At 34.3% G+C, this 13188-nt stretch overlaps 1 protein-coding gene across 1 annotated transcript; it reads right to left on the bottom strand.

Moving 5' to 3' along the window:
• Window positions 1–1801: 1801 nt before the first annotated feature.
• Window positions 1802–5800, bottom strand: LOC115988929 (cysteine-rich receptor-like protein kinase 10). Its single transcript, XM_031112566.1, has 7 exons — window positions 4882–5800; window positions 3752–3889; window positions 3524–3645; window positions 3136–3346; window positions 2774–3011; window positions 2357–2507; window positions 1802–2239 (listed from the first exon to the last, which is right to left on the bottom strand). Exons 1-7 carry the CDS (start codon window positions 5702–5704, stop codon window positions 1913–1915), a joined length of 2010 nt encoding a protein of 669 aa, XP_030968426.1. The 5' UTR covers window positions 5705–5800; the 3' UTR covers window positions 1802–1912.
• Between the last annotated feature and the right edge of the window lie 7388 nt (window positions 5801–13188).

The following is a 13188-nucleotide window of genomic DNA, read 5'->3' as shown; positions in this document are numbered from 1 at the left end:
GGGTACAATTAACAAAGTGTGCAAATTACTTATTCTTGATTGTCCTGTCTATATATATATAAAAGCTGAAGCGTAGCATTTATTGTTATTAAGCTCCAGTTGAGCCATATCATCGCCCATGTCACCTTTCCCCCCCCCCCCCAATATTAATATATAAATAAATAGTGCACTTTACACATTCTATAAACTCATTAAATCCAACTCACCATGAACAACCTTACACATTCTTAATTCATTAAATCCAACTCACCATTAATTTTGCCTTCTTCCAATTCTCAATTCTTCATTTTCCCCTTCAAAACCGTTTTGCTGTTTTGAAGTTCAAACCCTTCAATTGCCACTCCTATAATTAAGTATGTTATTTTTAACACTATAAAATTTCCAGTTGCTTTCTTTACCTCCACCTCCGCAAAAGTTGCTAAAGTGGCATTAGATTTGAAAAGTCCCTTTGAGGAGTGTCTTTCCCCTCTTTATTTTTTCTTTTCCCCCAACTTTCATTTTTTTCATTGGATTTCTAAAGTTTGTGGATGATATGTTTTTTGTGGGTTGCCAACGATGTGATCATTTTAGGGCTATGAGTGGCTAGGATTGGTTTGTGGTTATTAGAAGGTTTCAACAATTAGAAATCTCTACAACAACTTCTTACTTTATATTCATGTTGTACAATTTTTATTTATATATTTTTATTTTTTACCCGATCAAATTGTTTATCTTTGACATTTTTAGTTTTCTTACATTGAAATTTGTTAACTCTATTATAAAAAAAAAAAAAAAAAAAAAAAAAAAAAAAAAAAAAAAACCCAAAGTTTAATGTATTTACTTCTATTAGTTTTGAAACAATAATACAATATACTCTGTAATTACACTCAAATTATTGCTTTCATATTTTTTAACTCAGTGGTTCTTTTTTGTTGTGAGACCTTTCTCAATTTCTGTTTGGTTTCGACAAATATTATATTTAGCACACTTTTTCTTATTATGTGTAACACATAATAATTTGATTTTGCAATTCAATAGATAAAAAAATTTACCTCAAAAGTTTGGTCACAAGGAAATAGAAAATCTCAAAACATGATTGGGGGTTTAATTTTTATATGAATTTGATAATGCTAAATGTGGAATTTGGTTCTTGCAAGGTTTAGGATCATTGACCTAGATACATGAGAGTTTGACAATGAAAGTTTCTTAAGTGGTCAGAGACATTTCTAAGGAACTTTAAGGGAAGAAAATTTTTTTTTTTTTTCAATACTTCCATTATTATATATAGTATAGATATGTGTAGACATTGTTTTTGATTTTTGATTCTTCATTGATTTCATGATTTAGTAATTTAAAAGAAAAAAAAAAAACCCAAAATAATAGAATGAAAATGGATAATACTTTTAAAAATAGTTCAGTTTTCAATAATTTTTAGAGAATAATATATATTCATGCACACCGCTTGGATCTGTGACTAGTTTTAATAAAGTGGAAAACAGAGGTAGTCTATTGAACTATTTACATAGTTTTTGAAGTAATTTTTTTTATTGAAATACAATAAATTTTGTTAATTTGCTTAAAGGTCTAAGGGGGAAAAGGTTCGAACTACGGAATTAGTAACATGTTTAATTTATTTCTTAAAAAAAAAAAAAAAAGAACTTCTACTTTAATTTATTACTATAGATAGATGAGAACCCAAAAAAAGAATCTTAAATCATGGAGGCCCACCGCCAACGCCATTTATTCATGTTCAGAGCTTAAATATAATAATATACGCAAAACATAGAAAGGGCCAGGACTAATCTTCAAACTGCACGACTGGGAACTCTTTTAACATATTTAAGTTTCGATTTCGAAAGCAAATGTAACATGCAGTTGTAATTTATAGTTTTCTCACTTTGTAAAACAGAGACTAATAAAACAGGAACTATAATTATCGAGGATGTAGTTCAGTAATGGATGCTTCATTAACAGACAATGGTATTGACTGTCTTGTAGATTGATCAGACTCCAGGCCCTTTCTTGGCATGTATGTGTCTGTTTTAAGAAAAAATGCTGGCTGTTGAGGTGATGGCAACGTAACAGAGCCGCTATTAAGTGTGAGAACTATTGTCTCCACGGTGGGTCTTTCGGCTGGATCTTCCTGAACACATAATAAACCCATGTGGATGCATCTCATGACTTCATCTCTCGAAAAGGAATCTCCCAAAATTGGATCCAACAATTCCAAGGGCCTACCATCCCTCCAATGTATCCAAGCCTGCATCAATTTAACAACTAGCGTTCAGAATGTCACAAAGTTCTCTTCTATGCACTTGGAGTAGAAGATATAGACATTAAACCAGGAAAAAAAATACAATGTCTATTTCACACTTACATAGCTTAAGAGGTCCTCAGCACCTTCTGATTCATAGAAATCACTGTTCTTCTTGCCACTGATAATCTCTAGAACCAAGACACCAAAGCTATACACATCTGACTTCACAGAGAATTCACCATGCATTGCGTACTCTGGAGACATATAACCACTACAAGCCATCACCAAGAACATAACAATGTTAATAAGGAGACTAACCAAATTCTCATAATTCTAATTATTTAAGTTGAGTTCATAGGCCAAAGCCGACTCTTGACTGGTTTTAAAAATGATGTCGTATAACTAGCATTTCTAATCACTTTGCTAAAAGCATATATTTGCTACCTATGTGTTTGATTTCAGTGATATATAAGATGGGATGAGCTTGAATTCATTCCTCAATTTTGGTAAGTAAATCAGAAAAAATTCAGAACTTACTATGTTCCCACAATTCTACTTGTGTTTCCTTGAGTTTGATCAACTCCAAATATCCTTGCCATCCCAAAATCTGAAATTTTTGGGTTCATATCTGCATCTAATAATATATTGCTAGCTTTGAGATCACGATGTATAATTCGAAGTCGAGAATCTTGGTGAAGATATTGAATTCCTCGAGCAATTCCGTCAATTATCTTGTAACGTCTTGACCAATCAAGTAGTCCTTTTTTCTTAGGGTCTACAAGTTCAACAATTACTTCATGTTAGCAACAACAGATTATAAGAATGAATCTTGATTAGAAATGACTATTTAGTTATCATAATGACATATCACTACTAGAAAAATGTTCAAGTGGAAATACCGTATAGAATATAGTCAAGACTCTTGTTGGGCACAAATTCATAAACGAGTATCTTTTCTTCTCCTTCCAAGCAAAATCCCAATAGCCTTGCTAAATTTCTGTGTTGAAGTTGGGCTACCACTACAACCTCATTCTTAAATTGTTCTGCACCCTGCCCAGAGCTTTTTGATAGCCTCTTCACAGCTATCTCTTGTCTATTAGGAAATGTTCCCTAAAAATATATATTAACCAATATTTAAAACAATTTTACTTTGTATAATTTATATATTCCAACATCAAGAGCTTTCGATCTTAAAATTATTCATATTTCTGTGTTTAATTTGTTATTATACCTAACTAGTGTTGTCCGGAAATAAAATATAATAAATTGGCTATTCTAATTTTTTACCTTGTAAACCTGACCAAATCCACCTTCACCAAGCTTGTTATCCTCTGAGAATTTGTTTGTGGCACTTTCGATTGTAACAAAATCAAATTGCAAGGACTCTACAGTTGTAATATCATTTGCAGCTACAAATCAAACAATTAAAGTAAGATATTACACTACAAAGAACATTGTGTTCAGACATGAGGACATACAAGGCTCTTGTATATATCCAAATTACTTATTCTTTACCATCTGCTTCTTCTGCAACATTGTTGTTCTTCTTTCCTCTCCTTGTTAGGAAACAGCAGCCCACAATGAATAGAACCACGACAATAAAAATTGGAGCAACTATGGCGACTACCGTTGCTGTTGACAGTTTGCTTTTTCCTGCACAAATACCATCATATGATTACCTTGTTATTGCCAAAATCCATTGCGCATTACCAAATGGGCTAGTGACATGCTAAGAGACTAAATTTACTATTTCCTATCAACTTAAATTTTTGACGCATATGATAGTTTATCGTAGTATTAGAGGTACTGTCATGAGTTCGAACCGTTAAATAATATCACCATTTTCCATCTGCTTAAACATTTGAGATAAGTCATAGTTTATTGCAAGTATATTTATTTCTTCTTCTTTTTTCCGCAAGTACTAGGAGCACACACTCTATACCTTCTGAAAGGTAAAATCAAGTTATGCACTACGGAACAGAGGAGATGTTATTTGGTCCAAATACCAATAACCACAAACAATCACACAAACACATAAATGTAATGTAGTTTGAAGGAAAAAAATAAAATAAAAAATAAAAACCAGGTCATTGACTTAACACTTCTCAGCATCCAAAAACGTCGATTTTTATATTATTTTGGTAAATAAAAGTTTGTATACATTAGTACAGAACACTTCAATTCTTGAAATCGGGAATAGTTTCCTAGTTGTGTTAGAGCCTTCGTACAATTGTTCTACCATATGGAACACGTATATTGTCTGGTCCAGAACCTATGATGACCTTTTAATCTAATGTCGACATATAGAAATTAATGAGTATAAATGACTGTTAATTGCCACTTGCTTATGTTAAAGGTTCTGTTCTTTTTGTTATTAGCCTACCAGTCATCATTGCAACTCAGTTGGCCATATGACTATCACATTTTACCTAATTTTTTTTTTTTTTGGTTGAATAGCCTAATTTTTTAATTCACACCAAGATCAAACCAATAGAGAATACATATTATTATAGAATATAGTACTAATTTCATAAAGCTCTTAAACAAGCATGCCGTGAATGTTGACACAAACCACTATACCATCACTTAATATATATTTAAGAATGAAAAAGAAGTCAGATGGGATATTGGGTGCTCCACTTTACCTTCTTGTCCACTTACAGAAGGTGGAGGTGGTAGAGATTGAAGCCCAGGTGATGGCGATGGCGCCTCTGTTGTATTGTAAAATCTGTACAATTCGTACCTAACATTACAACTAGGAAGCAGTACTCTTGCTCCTTGTTTTCCACCACAGCATATTGGAAGACGGATTATAGCTGTTTGAAGGCACAGGTTGCAATCAGTGCTGGACAGGTCCGGTGTGCACTGTACAAGGTTGTACAGCGTTTGAAAAGCAGAGATATTCACTTCTTCGGTCCTAAACTTCTTAACACCGATTGGAACATCAGAGGCCTTTCTTGCCAAGCTGGTCATCGAGGTGTTCACAAGCTTATTCAACTGGTCCTGGTTGGTAATATTTTGCGTGTTCAACAAGGCCACTCTAGGCCTTACGATCACAGTAGAGAAAATAGACTCATTTGAGTAACGTAACATGCATTCACCGTACCAAATCACAGCAATCTTTTCTCTGGAGCACCTTGTGGTGAGATCTTTGGTTGCTTCGGCCACGCATCCTCTGCAGACTTCAGAAGTTACATCACCACGGCAGAGGTAGAGGCCGTAGACAGGGTTGGAGGTGTTTCGGTTTGTGGTGGTGTTGTAGAATTCTAAGTTGCGTGTGGCGTTGGAGGAAAGTGAAGAGAGGAGGGAGTTTATACCAGTTTGGTAGAGGCTATTGGCGCTGAAAGTGGAGTTTGCACAGAAGTGGAATAGGTCGTTTGCGCCAGTTGCCGGAGTCGTCAGGTTGAGGAAGCTAAGTATGGAAACGAAAACGATGGAAAGAGAGAAGGGATTGAAGGAAGTGATCATTTTGATGAATCAATCAATCTCTTGCTCTCTACACCTATGCAAGATATTCAATAGTATTTTATTTATGAACATTGTTTTAGTGAGTATGAATTTGATAGACTAGTAGATTATTAAAATAAATTATCATACTAAACACTTTTTTTATTTATAATAATTATCAAATAATAAACTTAAGGATTTATGTATCGTTCAAATTTTATCTTTGACTGATTTTTGGATTTTGTTCTTTCATTAAGAAAGATGAAAAAAGAGGTCAGAATTTTTTTTTAATTTTTAATTTTTTTTTAATAGTAAAATACAAGCCATTTTGGATTGACCTGACCCATCAAAATCCAGATAAGGTTCATAAAAATAGTGACTTATTTGAGGTTCACCAGTTTTTTGCCTGAATCTAACTCAAACTCAACCAAATTGAATTTTGAATATCAATCTGGCACGTTTGCCAGGCCTAGAAGAGAGCAAGCAATAAAAGCAAGTTTTTTACACGCAAGATCTAGTGTTAGCGGGAGGGCTGTTGGGTTTGTAGACGCAATTAAGTCAGTCAAGCCAGTAACTTCAACCTTTTTTATTTTTCAAATATGTTGCAAACGTTTCTCTCTTCTTAGGGAAACCAAAAATATATATTACAGGTGTTGGTGATTTCCAGTGACGTCAGAATTTATGATTCGAACCTCACCTCATCATCTCTCATTATCCCTTCTCTCACTTAGGGCAGAATCATGTTTAAAAGCGCACCCCCCCCCCCCCCCCTCCAAAATAAATTAATTAGTAGTAAGCAAATATAAGACTCACCGATTTTTTTACTTAAACTTGCCCCCTAAGAAAATAATTGTTTCCCAGTTATATATGACATTTCCATGTAGTGAATTAGAAAACTTTTGTATACTTAAAAGTGTTTAGAAAGATGTAAAACTTTCATATGAAATAATTTTGTAGAAATAAAACTTTTGTATGCAATATATATGAGTTTTGATTCACTTTGGAATTAAAAATGCAAGACTTATGTGTGTGGTACTTTAAGTTTTTCTTGAATTGTAAACTAATGTAATAGTTTAGTCTTGGCCTCAAAGTAAGAATCCTAATTCCACCCCTGCTCTGTTATGGATCATATAAATAAGGTTTTACTAATATGAATCATTAAGGTATATATTAATAAACTATTATGAGAAACCTTTTATGAACAAATAAAAAAATAATTTACTGTTTTAACAACTTTTTAGATTGTTTATAAATTTTTTTTTCAAAATGAATGATTAATGTGCCGGAACAAACCCGCATATATATATATATATATATATACATAAACGGAAAAAGGTAAATTGGGGAAGATGAGGTGGTGACGAAATATGAGGACATAAACAAAAGGTCATGGATGAATGGAGGCTGAAATGGAAAGTGACGGAAGCAGAAAGTTTTTTTTGACTTCAGGGATAGAAACGCCCTCAGTCAAATGCCAATGGCGATTTCTAAACCAGTCTTCTAAAACAGTGTATTCTTTTGTCATTTTTTGTCTCGGAATCCTTTGTCCTGTATTTTTACTTTTCTTCAAAGCAAGAAGACAAGAGATGAGATGGGATGGGATGGACCCTAGCAATTGCAAGTCTTGTTGGATTTATTTTCAAATCCAAGATATCTTCCAGATATTTTGGTTTTGACTAAGTCAATTCTAGCGCTCCTCTTCCCCAGTTTTCTCTGGCATTGACGACTGATGTTTGATGGGGGCAAATAACGAATCTAAAACTCTGAACTAACTACAAGCCTACAGCTAACCCATTTCGTGTAATTGAAGGAGTTTACTTTTCTTCGAGTCATAATCGTCTAGGGGTTGGGTTCATAATTTCATTCAGTCATGGTTTTGTGGGGTCTGGAAAAGCACGTGGTTTCATTCAGTCATCTAGTGGTTGGGTTCATAATTATCATGTCCCAGCCCAGGCACCAATTAGGACCGAATCATCCTATGCTTGAGTCAACTGGCAGTCCTACGCGGTTATCTCTCCCATATGAATGCTATCCACATATTTGTTAGGAATTTAAGAGACGAAAAGTAAAAGAAAAATTGCGCAAAAGAAACCATAACACACGACAAAACTTTTATTTGATTTAGTAATGTGCCTACAAAATGCACGCAGTTGCAGCAATTTCATTATTTTAGGGAAAAAAATTTAGAAGTGGCAATTACAATCAAGGATGTCAATATCGTATCGGAAGCCGTACCGGTTTGATCATCGGTACGATATATTTCGGATACCGGTCAATACCGGTGTACCATTTCGGATTTACCGCTATTTTTTATATTTATATATATATATATATGTATGTATGTATGTATGTATGTATGTATGTGTGTGTCTGTGCATATATATATTATAATAAATATAAAAGTTTACCATAAAACATCTCTTCAATTCAAAACTAATTATTCATGGTTTTATACTTTAGTATCAATTAAAAGGGAAAAAAAATAAAAAAATAAAATAGAAAGCTTAAAAGTTACCATTGCATACTAATAAAAAAAATAATACTAATAAGTTAATACGAATAAGTTATCATTCTGTTCTAACAAAAATTACAAAACTTAAAAAAAAAAAAAAAAAAAAAAACTTTTTTCTATACGCCCGGTACCGGCCGGTATTGCCCGAAATTGGCCGGTACGGCCGGTATTTTTTTCGGTACGAAATAGGGGGGTCGAGCATACCAGATTGCTGGTCGGTACGGTATATTCCGGCCGTACCGGCCGGTACGGTATGGAATTGACAACCTTGATTTACAATACATCAAACTCTAATATGAAGTAACAATATATATACATATAGACTAAGCCTTAGAAAATCTTTTATTTGAAACTACAACACTTCCAAGTTAAGACAGGTCATAAGTAAGATCAAATACAAAAACTAGTTCCATATAGCTCAATGATATTTTCATGGGATTTAAGTATTGAGAGAGGTACATTAGGTATGTTGGATATATGTATAATTATTATAGGAAAAAGTTAATAGATATGCTAAGGGCATTAATTTAAAAACTATTTTTTGAAACTTTTTGTGGGGGAAAAAGAATAATTAACTTTTTTGGCAACTTTTTTATATTTCTCATAAATGTTGTATTAAAACGTTTTATAAAATAGTTCATTAACAAATATTTTAAGGACATTCGTTATATTGGGAGAGAGAAATGAAAACACATCTTATATATTGGAAGAGGTACGTTACATATGTAAAATACATAGAAATGATGTAAAATACATCTTAAGAGAGAGAGAAAGGAAGACTGAAGTGGAAAAATATATATAATGCTTCCAATTCATGCATATAACTTTACACTCTTAATATGTAGATTCTAATTAGCTACAATTCTCACACAATGTGTGTGAGTAATTACATGCATAGGATATACCATAAATCTCCTTGGTGGAGGTCTTTTTATTCTTTATTTTTTTTGAGAATAAACGGCAGAATTTTATTCAATGAAAGAATAAATTTATACAAGAACAAGGCAGCATCAAGGAGAGCCAAAGAAAACTGCACTAGCTGCAAAGCTTTCCCAACACTTATCAAAAACAGCAACTATATGCAAGGTTACATCAAGGAAAGCCAAAGAAAAAAAAGTCTATCTTACAAACTCAAGACAAGCTTCCATAATTAGCTTCCAAATATTTTATAGCATGGGCTATAGCAGACCTGGCTAGAAAAGAGGGGTCAAGACGTGGAGTATCGTAGTGAGCCTCATTCCGCTTATTCCAAATCATCCAGCTGGTTGTGAAAAATATTGCAATCTCTGGGTCATTTTTTCTTTGCATAATTTGATCAGCCACATCCACAAATGAAGGATTTATGCAATGAGATAGGGTCCCCTTTAAGCATGTGGACTTCCAAACTATATCAGAATATGTATAGCTTAGTAGGATATAATTTGTTGACTCCACCCCATCCACACAACATTCACATCCAGCATCAAACAAAATTTTTCTTCTAGCTAGATTTGCTTTTGTAGGCAGTATATCTCTACAAGCTCTCCAAATGAAAGTTTTGATTTTATTACATACCTTGGCTGCCCAAATCGCTATCCAAATTTTATTGCATTGTGAGTAATTGGATGATTGGCCTCGAGAAGATCTCAGTTGTTGAGTTTGTATCATCTTGTATGCACTTTTTACCGAATATTCACCCATGTTTATGTATGACCAAGTTTGGATGTCTTGCACTGCTCTATTGCTCAAAGGGATGGATTTAATAACTTCAGCTTCATGTGGGAGGAATACATGATCAAACATGGATACACACCATGATCTTGTAATTGGATCAATGAGGTTATCTACTGTGGCCATTGTTGATATTCTGGAGCATGGGCTTACCACCTTGAATGATGGTGGAGTTGGAAGCCATCGGTCTTGCCAAATTCAAATTTTATTTCCGATTCCTACTCGCCATCTCAAACCACTGTCCAAGACAGATCTAGATGTCACTATACTTTTCCATGCAAAACTCCCTGAATTTGGTGATGGAGCATCTAAGAAAGATATATTGGGAAAGTACTTTGATTTGTAGACTCGATAGAATAAGGAGTGTGTATTTTTCATAAGCCTCCATCCTTGTTTGGCTAACATGGCTAACTTGAAGGAATGAAGCTCCTGAAACACAATTCCTCCCATCGTCTTAGGCATACAAAGTTTAGACCAACTCAACTAGTGTACTTTCCTTTCTTGCATCTTTTGACCCCAACAAAATCTGCTCATCATCCCTTCAAGATCTTTATGCAAACCTTTCAGTAGCAAGAAACATCCCATGGCATATGTGGGGATAGCTTGTGCCACGACTTTAATCAAAATTTCCTTTCTAGCTTGAGATATCATCTTTTCCTTCTATCCTTTTAGTTTACTTCAAACTCTTTCAATGATTGGGGCAAAAGCTGCTTTTTTGTTACGCCCCACTATACTAGGCAATCCTAAATACTTCTCATATTCTGGGACTATCTCTGCACCTAATGCATGTTTGATTGATTCTTGAGTCTCAAAGCTAGTATTGCTGCTAAAGAAAAGAGAATTTTATCAATATTAACCTTTTTGTCCTGAAGCATCCTCATATAAATTAAGCAAAGAAATGACCTGCTGGCACTCCTCTACTAAGGCACGACAAAATAATAAACTGTCATCGGCAAATAGGAGATGAGAAATACAAGGACCACCTCTGCTAGCTCCACTCCTCTTAAAATTCCATCTATTTTTGCCTTTCTAAGCAACGCGGTAAGCCTCTCAGCACAAAACAGAAAGAGATAAGGTGACAAAGGGTCACCTTGTCTCAGTCCTCTTGAAGGCAAGATATAACATGTAGGATTGCCATTGACTAAAACAGAAAAATGAGCAGTAGTTATACATGCCATTATTTTGCATGAAACCCCATTTTCTCCATCACCCCTTTTAAATAACCTCATTCAACCCTATCATAAGCTTTGCTCATATCCAATTTAATAGCTACCTGACCTATCTTGCCCCACCTCTTATTTTTCATGCTATGCAAAGTTTCATATGCAACTAAAATGTTATCTGTAATTAATCTCCCCGGGACAAAAGCGCTCTAAGTATCAGAAATTAAATTTGGGAGGATAAGCTTCAGCTAGTTGACTAACATTTTAGATATGATTTTGTATAGCACATTACATAGGCTAATTGGGCGATATTGTGTGATTAGTTCAGGGTCTTTGGTTTTGGAAATTAGTGCTATGTGGATATTATTTATATTTCAAAGTATAATTCCAGAATTTAGACATGACAGCACAGCATTAGTTACATCAACACCCACTATATGCCAAAACTTTTGAAAAAAGAAAGCAATCATACCATCAGGGCCTGGAGCTTTTGAAGGATGCATTTGAAATAAGGCGAACCGAACCTCTTTTGGATGAAAATCTCTTACAAGCCAATCATTCATCTCCTCCGTAACTACTCTAGGAATATGGGCCACCACTTCTTCAATAGCATTAAGAAATTTGAAGATTGGAAGAGAGTTGAGAAATGTTGAATTATCACCCTTTCTATGTCGCTTTGTTGCTCTATCACCCATACCATCCATTTCCTTTAGCGAGACAATTAAGTTTTTTTTCCTCCTTGCAAATGCCTTCGCGTAAAAAAATTTTGTATTATGATCACCTTCACGCAAGCAACTAATACGGGATCTTTGTTTCCAATAAATTTCTTTTTTCTCAATTAAAATATTAATTTCATGCCTAAGAGCTTCACATTCAGTCCGTGATGCATCCCTGTTGTTTTCCTTAAGCACTTGCAACCTATTTCGCTTTTCCTCAATCTTTTTGCCTTAGGAACACAATGAATTTTTACTCCAGGCTAACAACCTCTTCCTACATTCTTTTATTTTGTTACACACCTGGAACATAAGACTTCCATTGAAGGAAACAAACCAAGCATTTGCAATTGCGTCCTCATAGCCTTCATCTTTCACCCATGCTTCCTCAAACCGAAATCATTGTTTATACATCCCAATTTGAAACTGCTATCGCCTTCTTAGTTGCACCCCAATGGCCATGTGATTAGAATTTGAAAAGCTTAAATGATGAACATCAAAGTGAGGAAAAAGATCATACCATTCTTGATTAGCTACCCCAAGATCGAGTCTAACATATACCTGATCGAGTCTAAGACTTGGTGGAGCTTATATTGAGAGAAAATAATTTGTAGTTTTAGATTGAAAATCAGCTAGACAATATTGCCGACATTAGAGTAAGGAACCAGGAATGTAACATGATGAAACGATGTTATGTAAGACCAAAGAATGCAACATGCTTTGTTCGTTGCTTAAGAGATAAATAAATATAATAGTGTTCATGTGTTTATTTGGGGATTTGACATTTTTCCTTCCTAGTAATTATTAAGTACTCGAGAAGTATGGTGACATGGTGTTTCTTTCTCTTACATTCGTGATGGACCACACTAATCAAATTCATGATGGGGTTCATCATGAATATAAAGGGAGCACCATATCGCCATATTTTAGAAGTACTTAATAATTTTTCCTCCCCATCCCTTTCATTTGCACATTTCTTTCAACTAGCCACAATTGAGAGAGAGAGGGAGATGGTACTAATTTTGGGTTAAAGACCTAGTTATGTATTACCTGCATAGAGAGAGGGGGGGGGGGGGGGGGGGGGAGAAAGGGTATTAAATCATTAATTGTGGATTAAAGAGAGAGAGAGAGAGAGAGAGAGAGAGAGAGGGAACAAAGGGATTTGTTGATGAAAAATCTGATTTATGTAATTTCAATTGCAATTTGGTTGTTCAACCACAGGATTTGTTAGAATTTGAAATTTGAAATTACATTGAGATCAATTTATAAATCCAGCATTTCAACAAGAACAAATACTTTAAAAAAATAATAATAATTTTCTTCTAACCAGAAACTGTCAAATGCCCGAGTTCATCCATCTTTTTTTTTAAAGAAAAAATAAAAAGGTGAGATCCTTGAAGTTCGTCA

This window comes from Quercus lobata, chromosome 5 (genome assembly GCF_001633185.2).
Source record: "Quercus lobata isolate SW786 chromosome 5, ValleyOak3.0 Primary Assembly, whole genome shotgun sequence".
Lineage (NCBI taxonomy): Eukaryota > Viridiplantae > Streptophyta > Magnoliopsida > Fagales > Fagaceae > Quercus > Quercus lobata.
This window is presented reverse-complemented; position numbering and strand designations above follow the sequence as displayed.